Source organism: Pezoporus flaviventris, unplaced genomic scaffold, assembly GCF_033815535.1.
Source record: "Pezoporus flaviventris isolate CSIRO_AGI_PZ_B2104156 unplaced genomic scaffold, CSIRO_AGI_Pfla_v1 ptg000037l, whole genome shotgun sequence".
NCBI classification, from domain to species: Eukaryota; Metazoa; Chordata; class Aves; order Psittaciformes; family Psittacidae; genus Pezoporus; species Pezoporus flaviventris.
In genome coordinates, this window is record NW_026892585.1 from 14268137 (window position 1) to 14291584 (window position 23448).

The following is a 23448-nucleotide window of genomic DNA, read 5'->3' on the forward strand; positions in this document are numbered from 1 at the left end:
GAGACGCCTGTAGGATCTTCAGCAGTTCATGTCACCACTAAAGTAATATCTATGGGTGCTGTTCTTGGACTTCAGTGGCATTAAATAAGTCAAGCTAGCCTCTGACATTCGGGATGAATCTTTTGTTTATCACAACTGACATTTCCATTGTTGCACCTAGTATTAAATAGCTGCTGTTAAATGAACAATATATTAAACACTCCAAGGTTTCATCTTAGCTGTTGGCATAGGGATGTTATTCATATTTAACAGCTGTAGCTTATTTCAGACAAATTACCAGTCACCATGCATCATTTTCACTAAAGAATTTTGCTAACAAAAGTTTATGTAGTTATTCATATTGAGCCCTCAGTTGCAGAAGACATTACATACTACTTATCTGTTTTGCATATTTATTTTTCATACAACTTTTGCATTCCAGTTGGCTATACCTAAAAATACACGTTCATTTTACAGCAGTACATTTATATGACAAGACTTTGTGGTAAGGGCACGCACAGACTAAATCCCATTTATTCTTTGAACCACAACTGTTTTAGAGGGGCAAAATTTCAAGACACATTTGGAGGCAGCTGACTGAACACATCTCAGCCTGACAACTGCCATTCACGTAACAAGGACACTGCAGTTTGCCTCTCAGTCACCTCATATTTTTCTAGTGAACACCAGTACCTTTATTGAAATTTTAGGACAAGTATTTTTCCATCAAGCCTTAGTTACATCTTAGATGTGTTAAAATGTTCTGAGATCTTCCTCGCTTAACTTTTATCTTAGAATGTCCTGTTCTCAGAAGTTGGAGTAAAACATAGCTGAGGGCTATGAAAGAAACACTTACTGACTAACATTTCAACGTCTGAAGGGTCAGCATAAGAGACTTCAGTGTTAATTTTGTCTGTCTGCTCTTGGAAGGAGAAGTTATATACATACAAATAGCATCCAAGTGGTGCATTTTTAACTTCTGAGAGAAACAGTTTTACATTCCTAACCAGAAAAAAAAGCAGTCTTCCATATGTCAAAGCCACAAGCTGACAACTTCATACACCCAAAACACTCATTCCCAACTCCTTTGGAGACAGGAAGGGCTAATCTGAGAGTAATATATAACCAAGGAGATCCCAATGGTTCCCAACAGGTCCCAGCACTGCAGTACAGGGTAGGCAGCAGGCAGCCCAGATATCTCTGGCTGGTCTCCTTTGCTGAACAGTTCAGTCTGCTGGAGCCCCACACCAAGCCTACATTACCAAGCAACCAGCTCCCTCCCCCCAGCAAAGGGACACAACCTGAGCTCATCAGTAGCCACATGCACCTCTGAAATGATGGGCTGGGCACTGCAGGCTTAACCAGAACCCCTGTGCATCTGCATTTTATCTAGTCTTACTTTGTGGCTAATGAGTTTCGTCAGGTATACAATGCTCAGGATGAGCACATTAGGATGCAAAATGTTTTCATCTGCAACAACCCAGAGCACAACTCAAAAGTTCAGTGTCATGCACAAAGACTTCCTCCACAAAGTACGATTACTACAGTTTGGCAAGTCAAAAGTTACTCAGGCAGCACTACCTCCAACTCTTAGCTAAAAGCATGTATTCCTTGCTGATCACAGTTTATTATTAGTTTGTTAAAGTTATAATAAAGGGCAGGTGGTCAACATGAGGGAAGTTGAGAAGTTTTTAATAAGTTACCACTAACTGTCATCTTTAACACTTTCACACAGAATAAAGCGCGTTGCTCCATATTGTTCTGTCAGATTACAGATGAAGGTGCATTTTTATTTTCATTGCTAAGCATGCACGCATGCAACTTCCCAATTTATAGCAAGCACACCCTGCATCTGTATAAGTTCTGTTGACATTTAATCCTATTTCCACCAAAAACTTCTTTACTTAATTCCTACTGAAGGAACAAAAGACAACCAGGGGTTTAGCAAACTTAAGTGAATTTCAATTAATACAGATATGTTAAATGCAGTGGGTAGAAGGGTGCCAGCCAGTAGAAGCAGCCCGAGGCCACTGTTAGCCAGGTGCATAAGAAGCATGGGAAACTCCCTTTCCACTAAACCATCTTCCAAAGACCAACTAAAGAACTAGTTTGGACAGGTTCTTGGAGGTCCAGGTTGTTTCACATTTCTCTCTCCACCTAGCAGTACCTTCCATATGTCACTTAATCTATAGATGCAAACTATGGGAAAGGAGAGAGGAAGCGGAAATACACATAGTACATTGCACCTCCATGCAAGACAGGTTTGATAAAGAAAAATCAACCCCTCGTTCTTCTATTCCATTTTTTCCCATAAAATATGATTATTAGTGCTCTACTAATGTAAACCATCTGGGTAGTATAACTACTATGTAATGTACTGTTCAACAAAGGATGGAACTGGGCAACACGCCAGTTGGTTGACTGGCCAGTTAATGGATTGGCATTCTGCAAACCACACACAAGGCTCATTCATGAGGGTTCCCCAATTACTTTGCTCTGCACACTTAGATGAACACCTTCCAAGCCAAGCCTAGCCCCACTGGCTTCACCACACTCAACTCAGCGTAGACAGCTTCCAACCCTCTACCCTTGACCTTTGGCAGATCCCTCCCATAGCACTCACTAAACAGGCCACATCTGAGCAGAAAGAGAACTGAGAAGAAAATGTTTGACGTTTCCCTGCACAGGAAACAGATTAACTTTTTCTTTTTTAATTTAGGCCAAAATATTATCTTTACATCATAGAACAGCAGAACCGGCTATTTACAAGAAAAATGTCAAGCATCTAGAGAAGATAGTTGTAGTTACAATGACATTAGTAGCAGAAATCCAAGGCCTTCCTACAATTGCAATGTGTACCAACTCCTATACACAGCCAAGGAGGATTTCACCAAATTTGCTAAAATTCAAACCTAAGCTTCTGTTAGGTCAACCTCTGCAAACCTTCTTGTTCTTAGCTACACTGGGGCAGTCAACACACTAACAGCTGGATGGTAAAGCATCAGGGTGCTGAGGTAAACATGATGCTAAAGAACTGACTGACCCCATGAGCTTGGAGTTCATGAGCAATATTAGAATATACACACTTCAACATGGAGCAATCTGGGCTTCACAGCCCAGACCAATCCATCTGAAAGAGAGCAAGAGCAGCCACAGCAGTAGGAGATTTCACCTGTGCTGCTGTTTTTAGAAGGGAAATTTGCCTCTCCAATTTTCACTTTACTGAAAGCAAGAAGAAAGCCTTTAAGCAGTGCATCATTAAGACATAAGTCTGTTTCTAAGAAATCGAGACCACCAAAGTAGTTTTCTTTGCAGCTTATATTTCACACCTCAGGAGACGTTTGAAAACATGCTTCTAATTATCTTGTCTCAAAGAAGATTAAAAGATGATTTATAAACACATGTACCATTTATCATATCACATTCTAAGCATGGAGTGGGGGAGGACATTCACGAAAATACTGCTTGTGCAAACTTGCTGAGAGTCTCACGTAGAATAAGACAGAAAGTTAGTCAGTGTAATAATACCTTAATGGATGCGCCTGCAAAACGAGAAAGTTGTTTGATGTGCTGTCCCTGCTTGCCAATAATAGCTCCAACTGCCAAGGCTGGGATGAACAGATGAACAGTCTCAGACTCGGGCTGTTGCTGTGGGGAAGAAGGAAATATGCAGTGAATGTTTTTGAACATTACAATTCAGGCTGACAGGAAAACGGGTACTGAACAGGCATGCATGGAAACAAGGGGGAAATCTTATAATGCCCTGTGATGTCTGATTATTAAAGGTATGGCTTTTCTGGGAATCACAAAATCTACAGAACATGAAAGAACAGTTTAAGCCAAAAGAGGATTCTTTCATCTTTTATGAAACACTTGCAATTTTAACACTTAGATCTTTAAAAAAACTACTGCGGTGCTGCTTCTTTGCGAGCTTCTCATTCTTACCCATCACTGGATGCTGTTCCCCATGCAAGACTCTGCCGATGAGGCTGCTATAAAGCAGAAGGGCTACAGCCTGAGCAGGAAAACTCTTTCTAGTTTTCCTAGTTATTTGTTTAATTTTGGATTGTGCTGAGAGCAGCACAAAAACCCTCAGAGTTACATCTACGCTACAATTTCCTTTGTGTGGGAGTGATCTGGAATGATAGCCAGAGCTTGAAAACTGCCAGCTATTCCTCCTGTGTAACATTATGCAACAGTTGGAGCCTTGGCAGCAGGCCTCAAGCAGGCTAGTAAATTAAACACCAGATAAGGCATTCTCAACAGCAAGAGGACCTTAACATTGTACCCACTGTGTATCAGGCACCACTGAAGCTTCCTATTGCTTTCAAGCAGAGGCCCCAGCTGGAGAGCTCAACGTAACACTTGAGATCCTCTCTACATGCTACATAGTGATGATCAAACCTCAGGGTTACATATGCCACAATAAGCCATAACCATTCTACCAGAAGAGCTCATCCTGGGCTAACAGATCACTGCTGAGTACCCAACTATGCCACTGTACCATCAATCTACTCACTTATGTAAGGGTTACTTCTCAAATGCATTTTGCTCGAGCCCTTCTTTGAACTAGGACTCCCCCCCATTTCAAATATTTCTTCCTCCATGTAGCCCTCTTACGTATTTTCAAAGAGGTATTTGAAGACAACACAGCCATCCTCATTCCTCACTTTCTCAGTGCCCACCATGCAGACCAGCCTGAGCATCACCGAGCGGAGCACGTGGGACCAGCCATGCTCATTGAGCTTTGCTTGCTTGTGTATTTTGGTAGGGATACAGACCCACATACAGAAGCTCACTGAAGCAGCTTTTTCAGTGATATTTTCAGGAAAAGATACGCTATACGCAACACAGCAGAAAGCAATCCTAAAAGGAGCTCTCTCCACTTATTTTTAATTTCAGTAACTTCTTTTGAGGTGAAGCAAAGTCCTGATGCATTAACTGTAAACAAATCAGAACAAAATGCTTGTTTCCAAGTTTTACCACTTTATTTTTGGTAAACACAAGTCAACTGTTACCTCAGGGGAAACAAATTCCAGGCACAGCTCCATGTACCAGGTGAAGAAACCCCAAAATAGGATATTGAGAATAGAAACACATTCTGCTGGTTGCTTTAGGTGTTTTCAGCAGTTACACAATTTACCCTGTGTTTTCACACATACAAGGCATCAGGATTCACAGTCAGTTTAAGCTGGTTTAAACCCACGTTTTCCCTGGATACAGGATGCAGCCCTCCACACCCACCTCCCCACTGCCCCCCTGTGTGCTTTGTGGGCAGCAGTATTGCGGATCCAGCTGATTCTTAAGGTACACAGTGGGTCCCTGACCTGAATAACCAGAGAGCCACACAAGTGGCAGTCTTGGAAGGAGGGAGGAAGCAACAATAGTTAGGTCAGGGCACAGGAGCACCTTTCAATCTGCCTACAGATCAGTTTAAAACGATCTCAAAACTACGCCCTGAAACGTGTTTCTAATGAAAGATACCAGTCATTTCAGTGTGTGTTAAACCACTTTCCAGAAGATTACTCAATTTCTCCTTCTATTATTACAAACATCCTTTGAGCACACTCATAGTAAGCCCTTTTACATGTTCATTGTGAATCCAGCAAGATTTCCAGTAATGTGGAAACACTATTCTAGGTACCTGGTTGATCTCACCACTTCTGAGAACTGTTTCTAAACAGATACAAATTCATGAGGCATTTGGGCTTCTTTCTGGATGTGTTGCAAGGACCCATACTAAGACAGCTTAGCCACCCCTTGCTCATTCGTCTCCTTGACCCCTACCTCCACCAACACTCCAGCTCCTGCAAAAAGCCACTGCCAAAGTCTTCCCTCCCAAGTGCAGCTCCAGCCACCCTCTTCCAGTTAAGATTTGAGCTAGCACACACAAACTCCCCAGATAAGTCATATAGCACGGATACAAACAAAATATATAACTTGACTCGATTTTCACGAATTTACACAGCTTCTACCTGAACCCACCTCCAGACATTTCTCTGCCATAGGAGCAAATCAAACTTCATTACTTTTTTTGCAAATAGTCCCTGCCTTCTCTCTGTTGCCCATCTGCCTGCAGCAGTTTTCCTCTCCTCTTACCAGAGCTTGATTTGAAGCCACTTTCTTGGCTAGATTCAATTCACCACTGAAATTCCTTTCTGCTGCCTCACCCTTAAATATGAAACATGGGCAGCAATGGTAGACAGAAGATGTACATGTGTCTTTCCAAAAGTACAGTCAGCTCACTGTAGCCCTCTCCCCCCATCCCTCCTCACAGTTTTGACTTGGTGATGCATTCCAACTTCTTTTTTTCCTAAAGGACTTCATTATTATTTTGGGGAGAGGATCTTCAATGTTAAACTTCTGGCGCAGTAGTAATCTGTGCTTATTAGGGAGCAGTGGAGAATTTGTTGATACAGAGCTGCGTCTACATTGTCGCTTCTCAGACAGTGGCACATATGTACAACCAAACCCATCTCCAGTATAACGTCATGCAGGATTTAGAGAAATTACTTCCATTTCCTTACCCACAGTGATTTTTAACCACCCAAAAAACCCACCCTGTTGGACTTGTTTTAAAGCATGAACATCAAACACAGCAGCTCTTTCTTTTTCCTTCTGGCAGAAATCAAGTCTAGCTAAGGCTTTTAAGAGAGTATAACAACACCAAGTTCAATTTATTATCTGTCCACCTTCTTACCCACAATAATTTTGAAATCCTTTTGTATTTACTGGAAGACTATCCTCCAAAAGAAACACATCAAAACATAATGCAATGACTACACCACCCATCAATCTTTCAGATGCTTCTGGGGATCTTAGGATGGAAGAAAATCAGCTATAATTTAATCTTCCCCATGCCATGCCACATAAGTCATAGAGCTTTCCAGGAACTTTGAGCATGAATTATATCAGAAATAGATTCCTAGATCTTAAACATATGTTAGATGTACTAAATTTAGGAAGCCGATTTCCCACTGTGTGAAATTTGAGCTTCAACGTTCAGTCCCTTAACAAGGCCAAGTTTGCTTAAACATATACTTAAAATTTAAAAATGAAAATTTATATCTATATATGTATATCTCTTGGAGGATACCCGCCTGTAATGACAGAAAGCATCCTGCAATTCCTCTTTTTTGCCTCATAATTTTAAAGGCCTTTATGGTATAGTTACAAACTTAAATACTTTTCAGCCTAAATGTTGAAGAGCTGGAGTTGTAAAGTTCATTAAGTCATGGAATTAATCACTAATTTTGACAACAGTAAGGTCTCCTGTATATGGAGAATTCTGTGCAATTTTGTCCTCTTTCCTATTCACTTTATTTTCCCCCCACATGAGAAAATAGTTTACTCAAAACCAACCCAGTCCTGGGAACTGACAGATACATGCAAAAACCTTAATCTTTTAAATAAGTAACCAAGGATCTTCAAGATGGATGGTCCATACATCCACCACAATTCACAAGTAAGTGTCTCAGAGGTCTGTGATACACAGACCACCTCCTTCTGCCCTAACACTGAGAGGATCCAAACAAGATAAAGCAAGCTACACATGCTTCCAGGCCATGGGGCAGGAAGACTTCCTCTGGGGAGAGAAGTTGTGTCTCATGTAGCTGGGACACACAGTTCGACAACACCGGGATGTTGACTCGGATAGAGAGCTTATTTCTTAGAATTAAATAAAAAAAGAAAACAACCCTCCAGAATCCAAAATTCAGAAACCAAGATTTCTTAGTTCCAAGAAAGAGATTCCTGAAAACCACAGTAACAAGAAACAATTAATTCAGTTCATAAACAGCCGATAATACTTGCTTTGTTTCTACAGAAGTCAGTACGCTTTAGACACAAACCAGGCTTGATAAGCATTTTTCATCTATATCCAGCACATTTAACTAATAAAAACAATTTTAAATGCTGGTTTTGTTCATTAATTGCATTCTGATTTCTACCCAAATGTAGCCTGATGAAAATCAGAAGTTAAAAATTAATCAAAAATAAGAAAAAACCCACTCACCATTTTTTAACAGAAAATGGAAAAAATACATTAACCAGAGCAAATGGTAAACTGCCTGCTTGTTTAAATATATTCCCTATGTTAGCAAAGGGTAGCTGTGGTGGCACAGACTACACTAAGGCTTTCAGAAAGGTAACTAAAGTATAGATGTAAAACTTGGTAACTCAAATCAGATTTCCTGCTTGCTCATTCAAATCAGGGTTGAAAACAGTGATCTAACACAGAGACGTAAGTTAATCTACCCCATTGTATGAAGCTAAGCAACTGCTTCTGCACACCAGTAGCTCTAACGTTTTAGTCTACTCCAACGTTTTTTCCTGTGGCAGCTTGGATACACCTCCTTACATACCTCCTGCAAGTCCCTGAACGCCAACCATCTGTCCCTAGCCTAACAGACTATGCCAAGTGTTTCTCTTTCAAATTCCCACCACCTCTATCTAAGACCTAGCCTCTTCTGTTACTAAAACCCTGTAACCCCTGGCTGCTTCCCTATTACACTACTGGGCTCTCCTGGAGCCCCTGTGCTGCAGGTACCATCAGGATGGTTCCCTTCGCTCCAGCCAGACTCTACAGCCCTACACAGAAGACTTTCCTAGGAGAATCACTTCTCTGTTGTCATCCCTACCATGTTACAGTCTACTCTTTGCAAACTGGCTTAACATTTCTTAGCTTTCAGAGCCTCAGCTGTGGTGAGGCTCTTCCCCTCCTTGGCATATTGCTCCATGTCCTCCCCTACACAAGAGCTACTGGTCCACAGCAGAGATACAAGCTGAGGACTTCCAGCCAAGAAAATCTGCAGATTCACTCTTATTTCTGCAGCTTCTGCTTGCAAAAGATCTGTAGAGCACCAACAGGGTGCCCTTGGGGTAAGCTTACTGTAACACTTTTGCCAAGGCCTGGTGCATCAGTCCTACAAACTGCCCAAAATCACACACAGGAAGGAGAGCTTTTTCCCTTACCCAGTAGGTCAGAAGGAAAAGCATTCCTCCTCATCTTGCACTTGCATAACAGCCAAAGCACAGCCATGCAAGGATGAAGACTCAGAAAAATGAACCTATGATTCTTCAGATGGATCATGGGACGTAAAAAAAGTAGGTCTGAAACCATCAGAGTTGGGGAAGTAGACACTGCATTTGGGAAATTATATTTAAAAATAAATAAAAATTATAATTTAAAGCCCCCCCCCAAAATAAAACCACACAAAAAAACCACCCCAAACACACCAACATAAAAGTTTTGCCTCCTCTGTTCTTCCCTGAGACAAACCCCCACCCCCTTTCTTTCTTTCATCTGATGTTGCTGCTTGGTCAGTCTACAGCTTCCCCAGTCACTATGAGTGTATGATCTCACCCACTGCAGGGCTGGTAAGGGGACATGTTTGTTATTTATGTCCCTTATATTAACTTCAGCATTAATCTCAGTCTTTTTCTGCAAGCTTGCCAACAACACAATTTTTTTTCCAGTCATGTTTTTAAGTGTCTCCATAGACCCCTTGCTCCATCAAACGCATGTGGTTGGTAAATCCATGGCAACATTTGGGATAAGGCTGTAAATCTTTAAAAATACTGTACCCACTGAAGTAAATAGGATTTTGTGCCAGACATCAATGGGAACAGAATCAGATCTTTGCTGGTTTCTGTGCCCGTTATGCATCTCCAGTACATGTTTTCATTTACTCTAAATGCATTGCAAATGAATTACCTTAGAATAAGACATTTATTTTAAGTCACAAAGTCATGTTATCCATTTCTAGCCAGCGTCATTTTTTTTTAGCTGAGAGGGAAATAATTAAAAGCTATTTTAAGCCTTCATGGAACATTCTCAGCCAATGTTTGGCTACCATCTAGCCTAGTGGATTACTGGTGGTTCTTTGTTTTTAAACAGTAAACAAATCCACTGTGTAAAGTAAACATACAGCTAATAGATGACTGCATTAAATTCTCTTTTGCCATTACTCCCCTACCTAACTGCCAGGATCACTGTCACCAAGGCAAGGCAGAGTTACAGATGACTCACTTGGTCTTCAGAATACCCAAAGTTTTGTCAGGAAATGAGGTATCATTTTATTCAAACCCCCTACCAGACCCAAAGCCAAAATTTAAACCACGTTTTTGCAATGCACTGTGAAGAATTATCCTGGCCTACAGCTATGCTAAATGCTCTTATTTATTTAGTAATGAAAACTTGCAGCAAGGGGAAACCAACTTTAAGCCAAGTATCCTTGAACACATTCCAGTAGGATTCAATGCATTAATAAAAAATAAGCTTTTGACACCAGTGAAAGAAATTCTAATGTATTCATTTTCCAGTAGTAACACTTGAAGTTTAAGCCTTTGTTGGAAACAAGAGGCTCATTAAGGAAAACCTATTTAAAGTCTTGGTAGATACATCTAACATGATCAACAGTTTTACAACATCCTTGTAAATACCTCTTGAGGTCACCATCTTGTACATCAGCTTAATTAGTGCTGCCAGTGTAGGTTAAAATGAAGCTTCACCTCCTCCCAGCTTCCAAGCTTTCTGGGTTTACTTAGAACAAATTTAAGCCCATGCTGTGAGTCAGAATTTTTCTGTCACATGCATTACCTGAAAAGCCAGGACTATACACAGAAGGTAACAGAGCTCTTCACTGCTGAATTTGGTCATTCAAGAGTTAGGGAAACATAAATTAATAGCAGCAATGTGTATTTTTAACTTTCCTCCAGACACCCTGAAGCATCATCCATTTTCCCATGTACAAGCTGTATTGCCACCATCCTCCCAAGGCTTCATCTTCACATGAATCCCAGATTGATGTGAGAGGCAGAGGAGTGGTAGGAAGGATTTCCAAGTACAACAAGGAACTTCCCCACAGCAGCTACAACATCACACTTGCAGCAGCCTTCTAAGTGTGGCCAGGAGATCATCGTGCCACCTCCCTTAGCCGTCAAGATCTTTAGGCTGGTGAACGTCTGCTGTGTTCAGAGCAGAGCTGGCTCCCCCTTAGCCTGCAGCCGTTACTGCTGCATGACCGAAGAAGCACTCGTGTCACTAGATGAACCAACAGCATGACCCTTTCTGAGGTAATCAGCTCACGGAAAAGACATGCAGCTATACCTGTCCTCCCCTCACAACAGTCCTGGACACCCAGAAAGCACATTGTGCTGGAGGGAACCCTTTATCCAGCCACCTGAGCTGGTCTTCTCCCCTTCGTTGAAAACATAACAGATAACCCCTGTCTGCATTTCCAGTCTGGGGACTACTGCATTTCAACACCTGAAACTCAGACATAGCTGGTTATTACACAGTGGTCAGTACCTTATGTGAAATGCTACTAAAATCATCTCAGTACTACGACTCACTTCACTTCTTGGCTCTCAACTTTAGTACTTTTCATCACCATTGTCTTCTACCTGGCAAGCCACAGGGATCTCCTCAGGTACTAGAAGTCACTAACAGGACCGCACCTATCAGAAGTGTTTCCAACATGAAAACCTAGCCAGGAATGAAGGGGTAGAAAACACAGAAGCAGAGAATGAACATTTTCTGGCAGGCTGGTTATAAGGCATTTCACAAGCAGGAACAGGTCTGACATATTTCTGAACATGGCATGAACTTTTTGTTTTTGCAAAATCTGATCAGCCACAATGCCAAAAAATGCAATCTGCCACCTTTTATTCTGAATAGACAGCCAAAAGCAGGAATCAACATAAGGAACAGATTGTGAAACTACGTAAGCAAGAATTTTGCTGGTCATTCACAAGCAGCAAACATAGGTATTTGGTGTTGCAATACTGCAAATGTACAGAAACATTTCCACTTCAAAAATCATGGCTGGGACACACCAGCCACAGGGGTATTCAAAACTCTTAGAAGTTGCCCAGGAAATCTGTGGCTTTGAAAAGATACAGGTATTCATCAGCTCTGGTTTACAAAGACACTGCTCAGATTCCTTGGCAGCTGCAAGGAAACAGGCTGTGAAAACACAGAAAGGTCGCTTATTGTTCCATTATGTTTAATGAACAAACCAACCAGACATGGAGCCAGGTACACCAGAATGAGGACTTGACCTATTTTTGTTTCTGGCCTGATGGAGCCCAGCACAGTCTAGTAAGTAAATATTATCTGGCACCTTAAGGAATTAAATTTCCCATTTAGTTTAACATCCAGAAGATGCTGAGCCTGGTACTTAGAGTTTGGGAGTCCGCAATGTTCAAGGGAACACGGATTAAATCTTCTTCCCATGACAAGAATCTGGTAGCATGGTACCAACAAAAATTCTTCTCTCTTGTCCCAAGGAAGTATAAATATCACACATACTCAAACCTGCAGTGAGAAAGAAGCCATTTTCATTTTTAAAATGTGCGTTACTTGTTAGCAGGCGATCCTATTTGCATTCTGACAACCTCAGAACTGTGGAAAGAACTATTAAGAATAACTGGAGGCTTCAACACCTCAGGAAAAAAGAACCATACCAACTGTCAACTTGCCAGATCTTTTTTACATCATACAGTGCCAACTGCATTTCTGCTTCCCTCACTGGGGGCCAGTCCATCTCCAGAGGCAGAATAGTTTCTGATTACTCCGGATGTGGCTCCCTGCCAACACAGCATGGTAGGAGCAGAAGACTTTGGGGCGGTGGGAGGACCAACTTTTTTCTCCATGGGGCAGAACAATCCCACAATATTATGTACCATGGAGCAAATGTCTTAGTTGTCCAAAAAATGCATCATTAATGATTTTAAGAAACTAAGCAGCAGGAAAGGTGTATTCAAGGCATTGAGGTTAGAAGCTTCAAAAGCAGCCTAATTAGCTGGTAGTAGGTTTTTCCAGACAATGCTGTTGTCCTCTAGTGCCCTCCTCAAGACTGTGTGTGCTTGTACATGTATGGTTTTCATTTCATTGATATAAAACCATTTTGTACAAACACTGGCAAATCTTTCTTCACCCCCCAAAACCACATCCTCTTTTAGCTGTAGGACAGCTACTCACAAAATCTACTGCTTAACAAGCTAGCCAAATTAAGACAAAGCCACTTACAACTACACACATTATAGGTATACATACATTACTACCCCTGAGTAGTTTAGGTGTAATGGTTGCACTAGCTAATCCTTTCAAACCCAGGCATCCAAAGGAGCCCAATATGCCACCAATTAAGAGTCAATGTACCTAGAAACGTATGACAGTTTTTCCTCTTCCTTGTCTCATCTATGCTCAGGGCAACAAATGAAGACCCTCAAATGAACCAATTTTTCATTTTAAATTACTTTCCTTTCCTGCCAAAAGCACAACAGTTATTTCTTCTCTAACATGTATGTGATATCAAAGATCTCTTCTTTACAATTATTATTATAGAAAATTACTGGAGAATAAAGAAGGAATCTCTTTCTTGACCACATCTTCTAAGGAGAAAGTTTTCCATTGACATATTCCTCACCTGCAACAAAAAGCTTCAGGAGATGGCAAAAAGAATAAAGGAAAGCAACCTATCAGCCTGGGTGTCCAAGATGTTTTTTTGTGATCAGAAAAGGGTGGCTTGATTTCTTGGTTTTATTTACTGTAGGAAACTACCTATCTCATACACTCCCTTTCTTACACCCCCCCCATCCCACCCCCCACCCCACCCCCCAAGCTTATATGCACATCACATAACCTGAAAATTAATAGTGAGGCTCAAGAAGAGGTTAGAAAGAGTGCTTTTTGAGGGTAGAGACTCAAGAAGCTACAATCGTTGTGCAAAAAGACCAGCAGAGAAAGCAGTCCTACTGCAAGCAGAGGCACATCTCTTCGCCTTAGTTAACTTTCACACAGCCGTTCAGCCATCTCTTACAGGACCTTACAGATGCAGCAGAGCAACCAGCATGAACTCCTCTTGAGGAAGAAAAGTGTCTACACTTCTTACCTTCCTATACATTCCAGTATATCTGCCATGCAATAGATAGCAAGGGAATTAATTCTACCACCCTGTTTCAGGACACTGAAATGCAGGATGAGCTCTCCACAAGTTAGCCTACCTTCTCCCATACCCTTGGAATGCCAAATTTCAGACCCAAAGGCTACAAAAGTAATGCAGTCAGATGTACAACTAAACACACAAAGTTTCAATTATAAAAAGGGTGCTACCCACTTAACCCCAGTGGATGAGCCAGGTGATTTTGTTGCATGACTGCACAGTTGAACTTTAAGACAAAGATTTCTCATTTGTTTGGAGCTTTAAAATCTTCAGTGTTACATGAGAACAAGCTTCTATTCTTGGGAGATAAGTACATGTATATTCTCCCCAGAGTTCAGAAGACAGAAGCAACGACTTCATCAAGACAGCTTTGAGCAGTAAAACACCACATCTGAAGCAGTTTGGCTGACATACTTTCCAAAACATTTTTCTGTGGTAACATATCTTCTGGAAAACATAAGTACTGGGCATATCCACTTCTGCAGAATCTTACTGTCCTCACATAAATCCCCATTCTTTGCACAGGTGCTCAGGTCATGATGCTCATCCTGAATGACTGTGGGCAGGCTAACAAAACTACCTGTGATTGTTTCAGAACTGCAACACATACAAGCATTTCAGTGCAGAGTTAAGTTTTCTCACACAAGGGCACATATTCATAAAAAAAGCCCTATTAATTCTATCATATCACCAGGAACGTAAGAGAAAATCATACCCATTTGACAGTAAAAAGTTTTTAGCTCCTGATATTAACTGAGACATTTCTTAAGTCCTACATTTCCATTAAATCTTAAAATATTTCAGTGATTCCCACATGTTCCCATTTGCTTGCATTTTAGGAGGCCAGAGAAAAGTATACAGATGTTGGCTTCTGCAAAAAGACAGGAAAATTCAGGAATCAAGACACAATATGCAATTCCATTGCACCTATTTTAAATGGCTACACAAAAGTGAGCACTTTAAGCAGGCAAACAGAACTTGGACTTTGTAAATAAATTATACAGATGCAGCATAAAGAATTGTTGCTAGTGATGGCTAAATATAAATAATCAAACGGCTTTGATTATTTATATTTAAAGATGCAGTGCTCAGAGTCTGTTAGCCACGTGCAGTGGATGCGCACACACGTTTATTATACCTGCACAGAGACAGGGACAAAGGCAGCCTGTGCCTTCCTGTATAGGCTCCACTGCCAGGACAAAGGGTAAAGCAGCAATCAGGTTCCTAGTGAGACAGAAACTGGATCTCATTAGATTAAATGAGAGGAGGCTCCACACAATAAGACATTGGTGTTACACACCATTGTGAAGCATCATGGAGATGGAATATTGAGAACGAGGTATCTCAGTCACATGGAAATTGTTCTTCTGAACATGACCCAGTCCAAGACATTAAATGCAAACCAGCATTTGATAACGTCACCATCCCCTAAGTTTGTGACACTGGACTATTCCTGTAGCAGCTGGATAACAGTGTTTATGTTCTTGTTAAAAATGCCTTAAAAAGCGTTGCACGAAGAGGGATAGGATGAAGCATCACAATGCTCATGTTAACACAGCTAAACTTATCCAATTACTCATTCCCAAGTTCCTGAACACTCCATTTTAGGAATACTTGGCTACAGCTGAATATATGGGTGTTCAGACCTGTCACTTCAAGCTCTAGCAACATAACAAAATCCTAGATCTGTTTACTACGCAGATTCTTCTCTCTCCACTCATATGAAAAAGCAGCATCAGGAATGTGACAGACACTTGTTTCAATAACTGAGATGACACCTCAGTTTCTTTGGGAACAAATCCTACACAAGGTCACAGCAACACCTTGTCAAGAGAAATAGTATGTATAAGGGATCAGGTCCATATGGAAATTCTTCTGCAAATGCAGAAATCTCACCCACCTACCTCTTCTGACTTAAGGGAGAGCCACTTTTGAGTCCATCTCCACAACAAGGTGAAGAAAGGGTTCATACAAAGATATTAAAACAACAGCTTCATAACCCTCAAGCACATCATAGTGGGGTCCCAGGGCTCACTGCATGGTTTGCAAGCACGCATTCATAAAAGGATTTCAATGACATTAGATGCCAAGAGGCCCCTGTTAACACTGCAGTTGAAATTGCCAAGGAACACACCTTTGCTCAGCTAAACAGGGGACAGGGAAGAGCCACCCATGTCTCGCCCTGAGCAGAAGGCAGAATTTTCACTGGCAAAAATAAGCAAGGCAGCAGCAGGATTCACTTCTTACACCCTGATGCCGGCAGCACTTTCAGAAAGGATTTCCAGCTGCCTGAAAGGGATATCCTCAGTGCCAGCTAACCAGTGCTCCCAAGCGTACAAGAACATCCACTCAAAACAAGCTCAAGGGACTTGAGTTGCCCAAATGCTTTTGCCAGAACAAGGAACTTGGTAATGAATAGCTTATAGCTGAATGGACATAAAGTCTCCCTGTGATTTCTTTATTAATGCTTCTAAGACCTTTCCCTGAAGCCTCTTTTACTTACACAGATTATCTTTTACTAATTTTGTTTTTAAATCCCTTATGAGCTCTCCTAGATCCCACCCTGCAGCTGCCTTCAGCCTTTCAGATTGTTTCCATTTCTTCTTCAAAATACAGACAGCTCTTTTCTTTTGCTTTCTACTTCTACATGTCCCAATAACTTATCTAATCACTGTCTTAAAAATCATTCTGGTAGAGTAAAAAAAGATTAAGAGGCATAAAACTCAGACATTACAGAAACTAACTTCATGCACAAACATGATTTAAAAGTCTTTGTCAAATAGAGTAAAAAAGAATAAACTATGGAAGCTTTGTTTTCTGGAAAACCACAACCATTAAAAGATAAACTCATACTTCTATTTCCTCTCACCAGCAAGAGACAGCTACTCCAAGTAACCAGAGGGACTGACTTGCCTGAAACTCACAGAACCACCTGCTCTTTTTCCAACCAAGGTCAGAAGTAAGAAAAGGTGAGATAGTTCCAGTTATCCATGCATTTATTTCAGAAGCCCTTAGTATCACATTTAGGGGTAGTCTTGGTACCAAGCCAACCTCCAAAAAAAAAAAAGAAGCCAAAGGTTACTCCTTTTTTTTGCATGTCAACTTCTCATATTTCTAGACTATCTGTAGTGATAGCTTATTCAGAGGACATTCATACAGTATGAACAGGAGCAAGAGACAGTTCAGACAGCATGATCCTTCCACCTGCAATGCTTCTACACTTTTACACAAGGACAGTTGTTTCTTGATGCCATTTTCCAGCTGTTGCCACTATCCTTTTTCCAGAAGCCACAAAACTGACAGAGAACCCAGCAGGCCAAAAAACGTGCACTAGCAGCAGAGGGACAGACAGGAATAAGTTCAAATTACAGATTTCAATTCTTATTCAACATGCACTGTTTAGGTGCATATTTAAAGCAAAAGCAATAAAGAACCACAACAAAATATGAAATTAATATAAACCAAGTGAGGGACAGAACTGTAGATTTATAGCATGCATCTCAAGACCAGCAAAGCCGTTCAAAAATCTGTAGTAAAAAAAGAAAAAGCTAGACTTTTCATTACCACTAAGGAAAGTTCCATACTGTTAAGAAATCACCCCTAATTTCTCTTAAAAAAAAAAGAATACATTGAGGCAATCCATTACCACAGATGACACTTTATACAATATAATTAAGCAAAAACCTGTATTTTTCAGACTGGCACTCTGAAATCAAAGTTCAGAGGGACTTTGAAAGGGAGAAAATTTGTCATAAATAGAGGCACTCTTACTAGCAGTAAAATAACTGAGTATGAACATATTGCATTGTGGTTTTCACTCGAGCACTTTTTCCTGATAAAGCCACTATTATACTCCATTTAGTTTATCATACATTCATAACACCCAACTTGTTCCTCCCCACAAACAATGATGCAAGTGTGGATTTTTTCCTGTTCCTTGCAGTGACATTTTCTTGGCTGCTTCCTCTGGGAAAAATGGCTAGGCAACAACTACCCTTTAGTGCAATATATATATATAGACCCACTTGAGTTATATGATAAAGTTCAATGTGCTGCACTGCATTTTTCACTTTTCTAGTTCATGAAGAGTCCCAGACTTAGCTCTCTAGATGTCACTGTTGAGCAAAGAAGAGGGCAAAGTCAGCCACGTCATAGCTTGTAAAGCTCTGTCATCCACTTGTTACAAGTTCATTTTGAAAATTCATCTTTCATTGAGCTGCTAACATCCACCACAGGGAAGAGATGAAAAATCACCTTCTGTGTAATGAGGTTGTCTTTTCTTGAATAGCAGAGCACCACCTCTTTCCAGAAAGACTCTGGAGCTTTCCCATACAATAACTATATTTTGCTCACAGCAAAAGACCTCATTTATGATTACTAATCAGCATTTGATTTGAATAAGATTCTATTGAATTCTTTTCATGTATTTCTTAGAGAGCAATGTGGCAAGTAAATCACAGCTTTCTGGAGATCAATCCATGTAATTTAAATCCTACATATATAGCAATACTACACTCAACAGGGCTTGTAGATTTATAAAACTACTAAATTCAAGCAGATTTTAACTACAAAGAGATCCCCATTTTATGACAAGACCTTTTTTTTTCCTTCCGTATCAACAGAAATACGATTGCAGACTAACATTAATTGCAAATTCCAGCAATTTTTAAATCCCATTTTATATGAGATTTTTCTGTAATAATTCAAATCCTCTAGGAAACAGGATCTAACACACTTTTCTAAGAAACACCATTTATCTGGTTCCACTGAGCATTTCACTAAGTGACCAATGAATGCCTCTTCCCAACAGCAGCCACAGGAAATATTTCCTATGTGCAAGCAGGAAGACCGACAACATTTAGAAAACTCACAGAACACAATTCCCAGATCTCTGGGGCAAAATTACAGCAAACTGAATAATTTTGAACAGCAGCATTGTATGGATTGGTATCACTATCCACTAACCATCAAAAATCAGATATTCCCTTACCCCAAATGGTGGATATGAAGCAGCAGCAGCAGCAGAGGCAACACTCACTGCGGGAGGTGGTATTCCTGAAGAAGAAGGTGGGAACAGACCCAAGGCATTCAGATTTAATCCAGGAATTAAATGTGCTTGAAGCTGCAATGGCAAAAGAGTTGTTTAAGATTTACAATCCTGGTTATTAACTTTAATCAGGATCGTGGTTGGCACAGGCTATTAAACCTCTTAAGAGATGTCAGTATGTTATTTAGAAAGAAAAAAAAAAGTCCTCTCCATTACCCCAAGGACTCTGCTTCAAACCTATTTTCCAGACACATGCACAGAACAATAACATTAAAAACACCTAAGTGGGAAAAGCAGCTGGGAATCACTTGCTACAACTTATCCAGTGAAAAATATGACAAACTTCACAGCAAGACAATCTGGCAATGGTAGTATTTGCTTCTAGAGTGAACAAGATTATTAGATAAATAAGGTAGTAATTTTGGCTTTATACCAAGAAAGACAGTCTGTAGAACCAGAAAGCCCACGCACATGTTCTGACTTTTCATACACTGGGGGTGTATATGCCACAGTAAAACCCCATTCTTCCTCCTATATACTTTTCCTCCCATGTCTTGCAAGAGATGAAGCGAGATATCCCCAGCATTTATTGCAAAAGCATCAACTATAAAGTTTATGTCTGCTGCTTGACCGCACCTGAGAGAAGTGGCAGCAGTAGGAAGCATTTGTTGTCCATGGTACAAAATTTGTCAATACCCCTTTCCACTTTTCCAGATTATCGCCAGTAAAATGACTATGCTTCAGAAATGCCTCAGCTAGAGGCTGACACCATCTCAAGCCATCAGCATAAGCAAATCATGAGACACCAAAATATCCCAAAATTCCACCAGCTGAAAACCTACCCTAATAATCCCTACACATTGAATTTGAAATCCATCCAGTAACAGAGGTAGCTTTCTGCTTACCACACCTTTGCCAGACAGGAGAATAGCCTCAAGCTCACCTTGTGTTCCTGCTCACAATATGAAGCAAAAATATACTACTATAAAATACTTGATTGTGTTCTCGTGTGTAGTTTCTGTCCTGCAATGTGCTTTTAGGATGAGAGGGAGGGGAAAAAAAGGCAAGGAGAATATTTTCTCCAGCCAGCAGGAAAACCATGAAGAATGGCCATTTCTAGAAAATCATAGATTACTGTAAACTGAAAACAGTGTTTCCAGTCCAAGTCTAGACCATAAGATGCAGACACACAAAAAGCTCTTCATGGCTTATCAAAAAATCTCAATCATTTCTCAATATGCATTAGTAACACTTTGGCAAACTAACAAGGTGTGGGGGTTTTATTATATAATCACCAATCATCTTTGAATAGCTACATGCCTTTATCATCTATATCAAGAAAAACTTTAATAAAGCCTTCTTAAATTACATTATCAAAAGCAGGAGAAATCTTTCTTTATGCTGTTGTGCTTTTAAAATGAAGACACTACCTTAACGTATGCAAACTAGAACACATAAACCACAACAGTACATAAAAACACATTCCTTTTGGCTTTTGCAACAAGAAGTGAAATGCTCATTCATTTCCTCAATCTAAATCAATTTCTCAGTTCCCTTACTCAAAACAAATTAGAAAAAGCCTTCATTAACATTTGTACATAAATAATTAAAAAACCCTCACCCAAGTGCCAGGAATTAATACAAGAGGCAACAGAGAGAGGCTGCAACAGGGAAGTTCTGTTGTGGTACTAGGAAAGACTTTTCACCATGAGAGCAATGAGACAGGGCACAGGCTGCCCAGAGAGACTATGGGCATTCTACCCATGGAGGTGTTCAAGGAGGGACAAGCCCCTACATAGTCTCATTTAACTCTGAAGCAGGCTCTATACTGAGCATATGACTACTGGGCCAGGTGACCTCCGGAGGCCTCTCACACCTAAATCTTTCTATGGTTCTAGTTCCAGAAAGGGCCCATGCCACAGGACAACTCACATTCATAGCAGCAATATCATTTTCATAGGACTCCCTGATTTTCTTCATAATTTCTTCCTCAGCCTTGGCACAAGTTTCAATACTGCCTTTAACCGTAATGGTCCTTTCCGGATTATAGAGTGTCAAGTCCTGCAATCTGCAAATGAAACAGAAGCACAGGTAATTAGCAAACAGCAGAGGGTAATCCAGGTTTATCATTTGAGTGTGGTGACATCCGAGCATGTCACGTTTGCTCTCCAAAGAACACAATATCAATTCATAACAGGCCTCAAACAGTTCTCAGAGAATCTGGAGAAACTGTCCCCACAGCAAGTGCAACAAAAAAACACCGCGGTGAGGTTTGGCATCAGATGGTTGATACGTGCTTAGGTGCAACACAAGATGGAAACCATCACACTCTGCGAGAACATGAGCTACAGAGCAGTGCAGCACCCCTCAGCTTTGCTCTCCACACCAGCCCTGCCAACAAAGGCAGGGCTTCAGACAGTTTTAGACATCCCAGAAACACAGAGCATGAGAAACTTTCTTTTCTTCAGAACAAATGTGAATCCCTTAAGGTAGGAGTGGAAAAAAGCCCAACCCTCAGTGAAACTGCAGGAGAGCCTCCAAATCCTCCAAAGGGGAAAACCAAAAGCTGTGTGCAAGTTAACATTTGCTGCAAAACGCTAGTGACTCCTCAGGGAAAGTGAAAGGGTTACCACAGTAAACTAGTTCTTTGTTCAAACACTGGCCTACTATAGCAAAGTGGAAGAAACAGACTGGGAAGCCATGGCATATCCATGTACTGAGGAAAGGTGAGTTGGACAGGTGAGGGCAAGAAGAAAAAAGGATAAAAGAAAAAAGGACAGAGCAAAATGCAGGCAGAACGAGGAGGCCCATGGCAGGAAGGAGAAAGGAAGAAGCATGCAAGGCTTGCTTTCTTGCCAGCCGGCAGCATGGCAACCTGAGCATCTTAGTTAAGCAGCAGCAAGCATGAAATGCATCCACAAGGCAATCCTTAAGTTTCCAGTGTGCGAGCACTGAGTTACTGCCTTGGGAAAGAAAGCGGTGGAAAACACCCCAAAGAAGAGAGGAAACGCTTTCCCAAACCAGCTGCCTTTAACTTTATGAACAAGCTTACCAAAAAGCCTAAATGAAGAGATCAGGAGAAAGACTAATTAGACAAAACAGAATAAATGGGCATATATGCTCTCTTCTATGCACCAGTCAAACCAGGCAACTTCATGGGGCTATTTCAGGCATAGCATAAATATAATCTTGATGCCATGATTTTAATGCAAATACATCATTAACTTGCTACATTAAAAAAAATACTCTGAGTGTTTATAGACAGTGTTATTTGTGTCATCATCAGTAAGGACAAGTGGGTTTCATGGAATGAAGACCATTATCCCATTTACCCGATACATTTCCCACTCCCCTTTTAAGAAAGGGCATTAACAGTCTGTGTACTGTCTACAAACAAAATGTTTATGCCAACGCATTTAAGAAAGCATGCTGATCTGACAAAACCTATTATTGAAACACTTACTTGGGTTCTTTTTCTCCAATTGATTCACCTTTCATCTGACTAATTCCATTAACATTTACGTACCTTCAGAAAGGTCTCAGCTTCATCCACACAACTCAATTTCCTCTTTTTAAGGAACCTCATTCACTCTTAGCTTCCTTGACTTCGAGATACTTTCTGCAGCACACCTTTTGTCTCCTGCATGTATTCACGTCTTCCTAGACCTTCATCTGTCTTTCAAATTTTCTCCCTTTCCTACAGTTTATAAGCCTTATTCTCACCCTTTCTTTCTAAAGCCTAAGTCCAGGGTGGCTTCAGATGCTTGAAAGTTCACACCAGAGTACTACTCATTATTCAGAACAGGAGGTTCTCTGAAGACCCTGCGCCACAGTAAAACTATTATTAACAGCCAAGCTTCTACAAAGATGTTGATTTAATCAGTGATGTGCAGATTTCCAGTGAAGGTGAAAACTCTTGTTTAATCTTAGCTAAATCTGAACAAGTCTCAGTTACTTTAACAAGCTCAGAGACCAAAAGCTGTTACTTTGAAGCACACAACTCAACCTATCCCAGTTTGGCGGCTAGTGGCCAAGAGGGACAGAACTGATACTAAAATTACTCTTTTCACTATTCATTTACTTTATTTCCTTCCCCTCGTCCAAAAATTTAATCTATACCAGAAACTAAAACATCACTAGTTTCATTTTCACACATAGCTCAGAACTCATACAGACTTATAGTTTCAAACGCTCATCATTACATATGGTATAATATGTTAAAAACAACTGACACTTAAAATACAGTCTAACACAGGCTCCACATAGCCTATGTTATTTTTAGGCTTGCTCTTGACTTAGTTTACAATGAAGACTCACTGTTTACATTAAACGTAACTGAGCTTAAGTAACAGTTTAATCCACATTATAAAAAGGCCTCAGAAAGGCTGTTATCTCAGCCTTCAAAACACACATTTCTGTAAGAACTCTGTACCTGAATGTATCAGAGCAGCATCGCTATTTGAGACATCTCAC

At 40.6% G+C, this 23448-nt stretch overlaps 1 protein-coding gene across 2 annotated transcripts in view; it reads right to left on the reverse strand.

The window, feature by feature from the left end:
• Positions 1 to 23448, reverse strand: part of IGF2BP3 (insulin like growth factor 2 mRNA binding protein 3) — a 115437-nt gene that overhangs the window by 9480 nt on the left and 82509 nt on the right. For both annotated transcript variants that reach the window (XM_061464759.1, XM_061464760.1), the window contains 3 exons: positions 20908 to 21043; positions 18919 to 19050; positions 3508 to 3627 (listed from right to left, as the gene is read on the reverse strand). In XM_061464759.1, coding sequence (XP_061320743.1) covers positions 3508 to 3627; positions 18919 to 19050; positions 20908 to 21043 — 388 coding nt within the window. The remainder of the gene's footprint in view (positions 1 to 3507; positions 3628 to 18918; positions 19051 to 20907; positions 21044 to 23448) is intronic.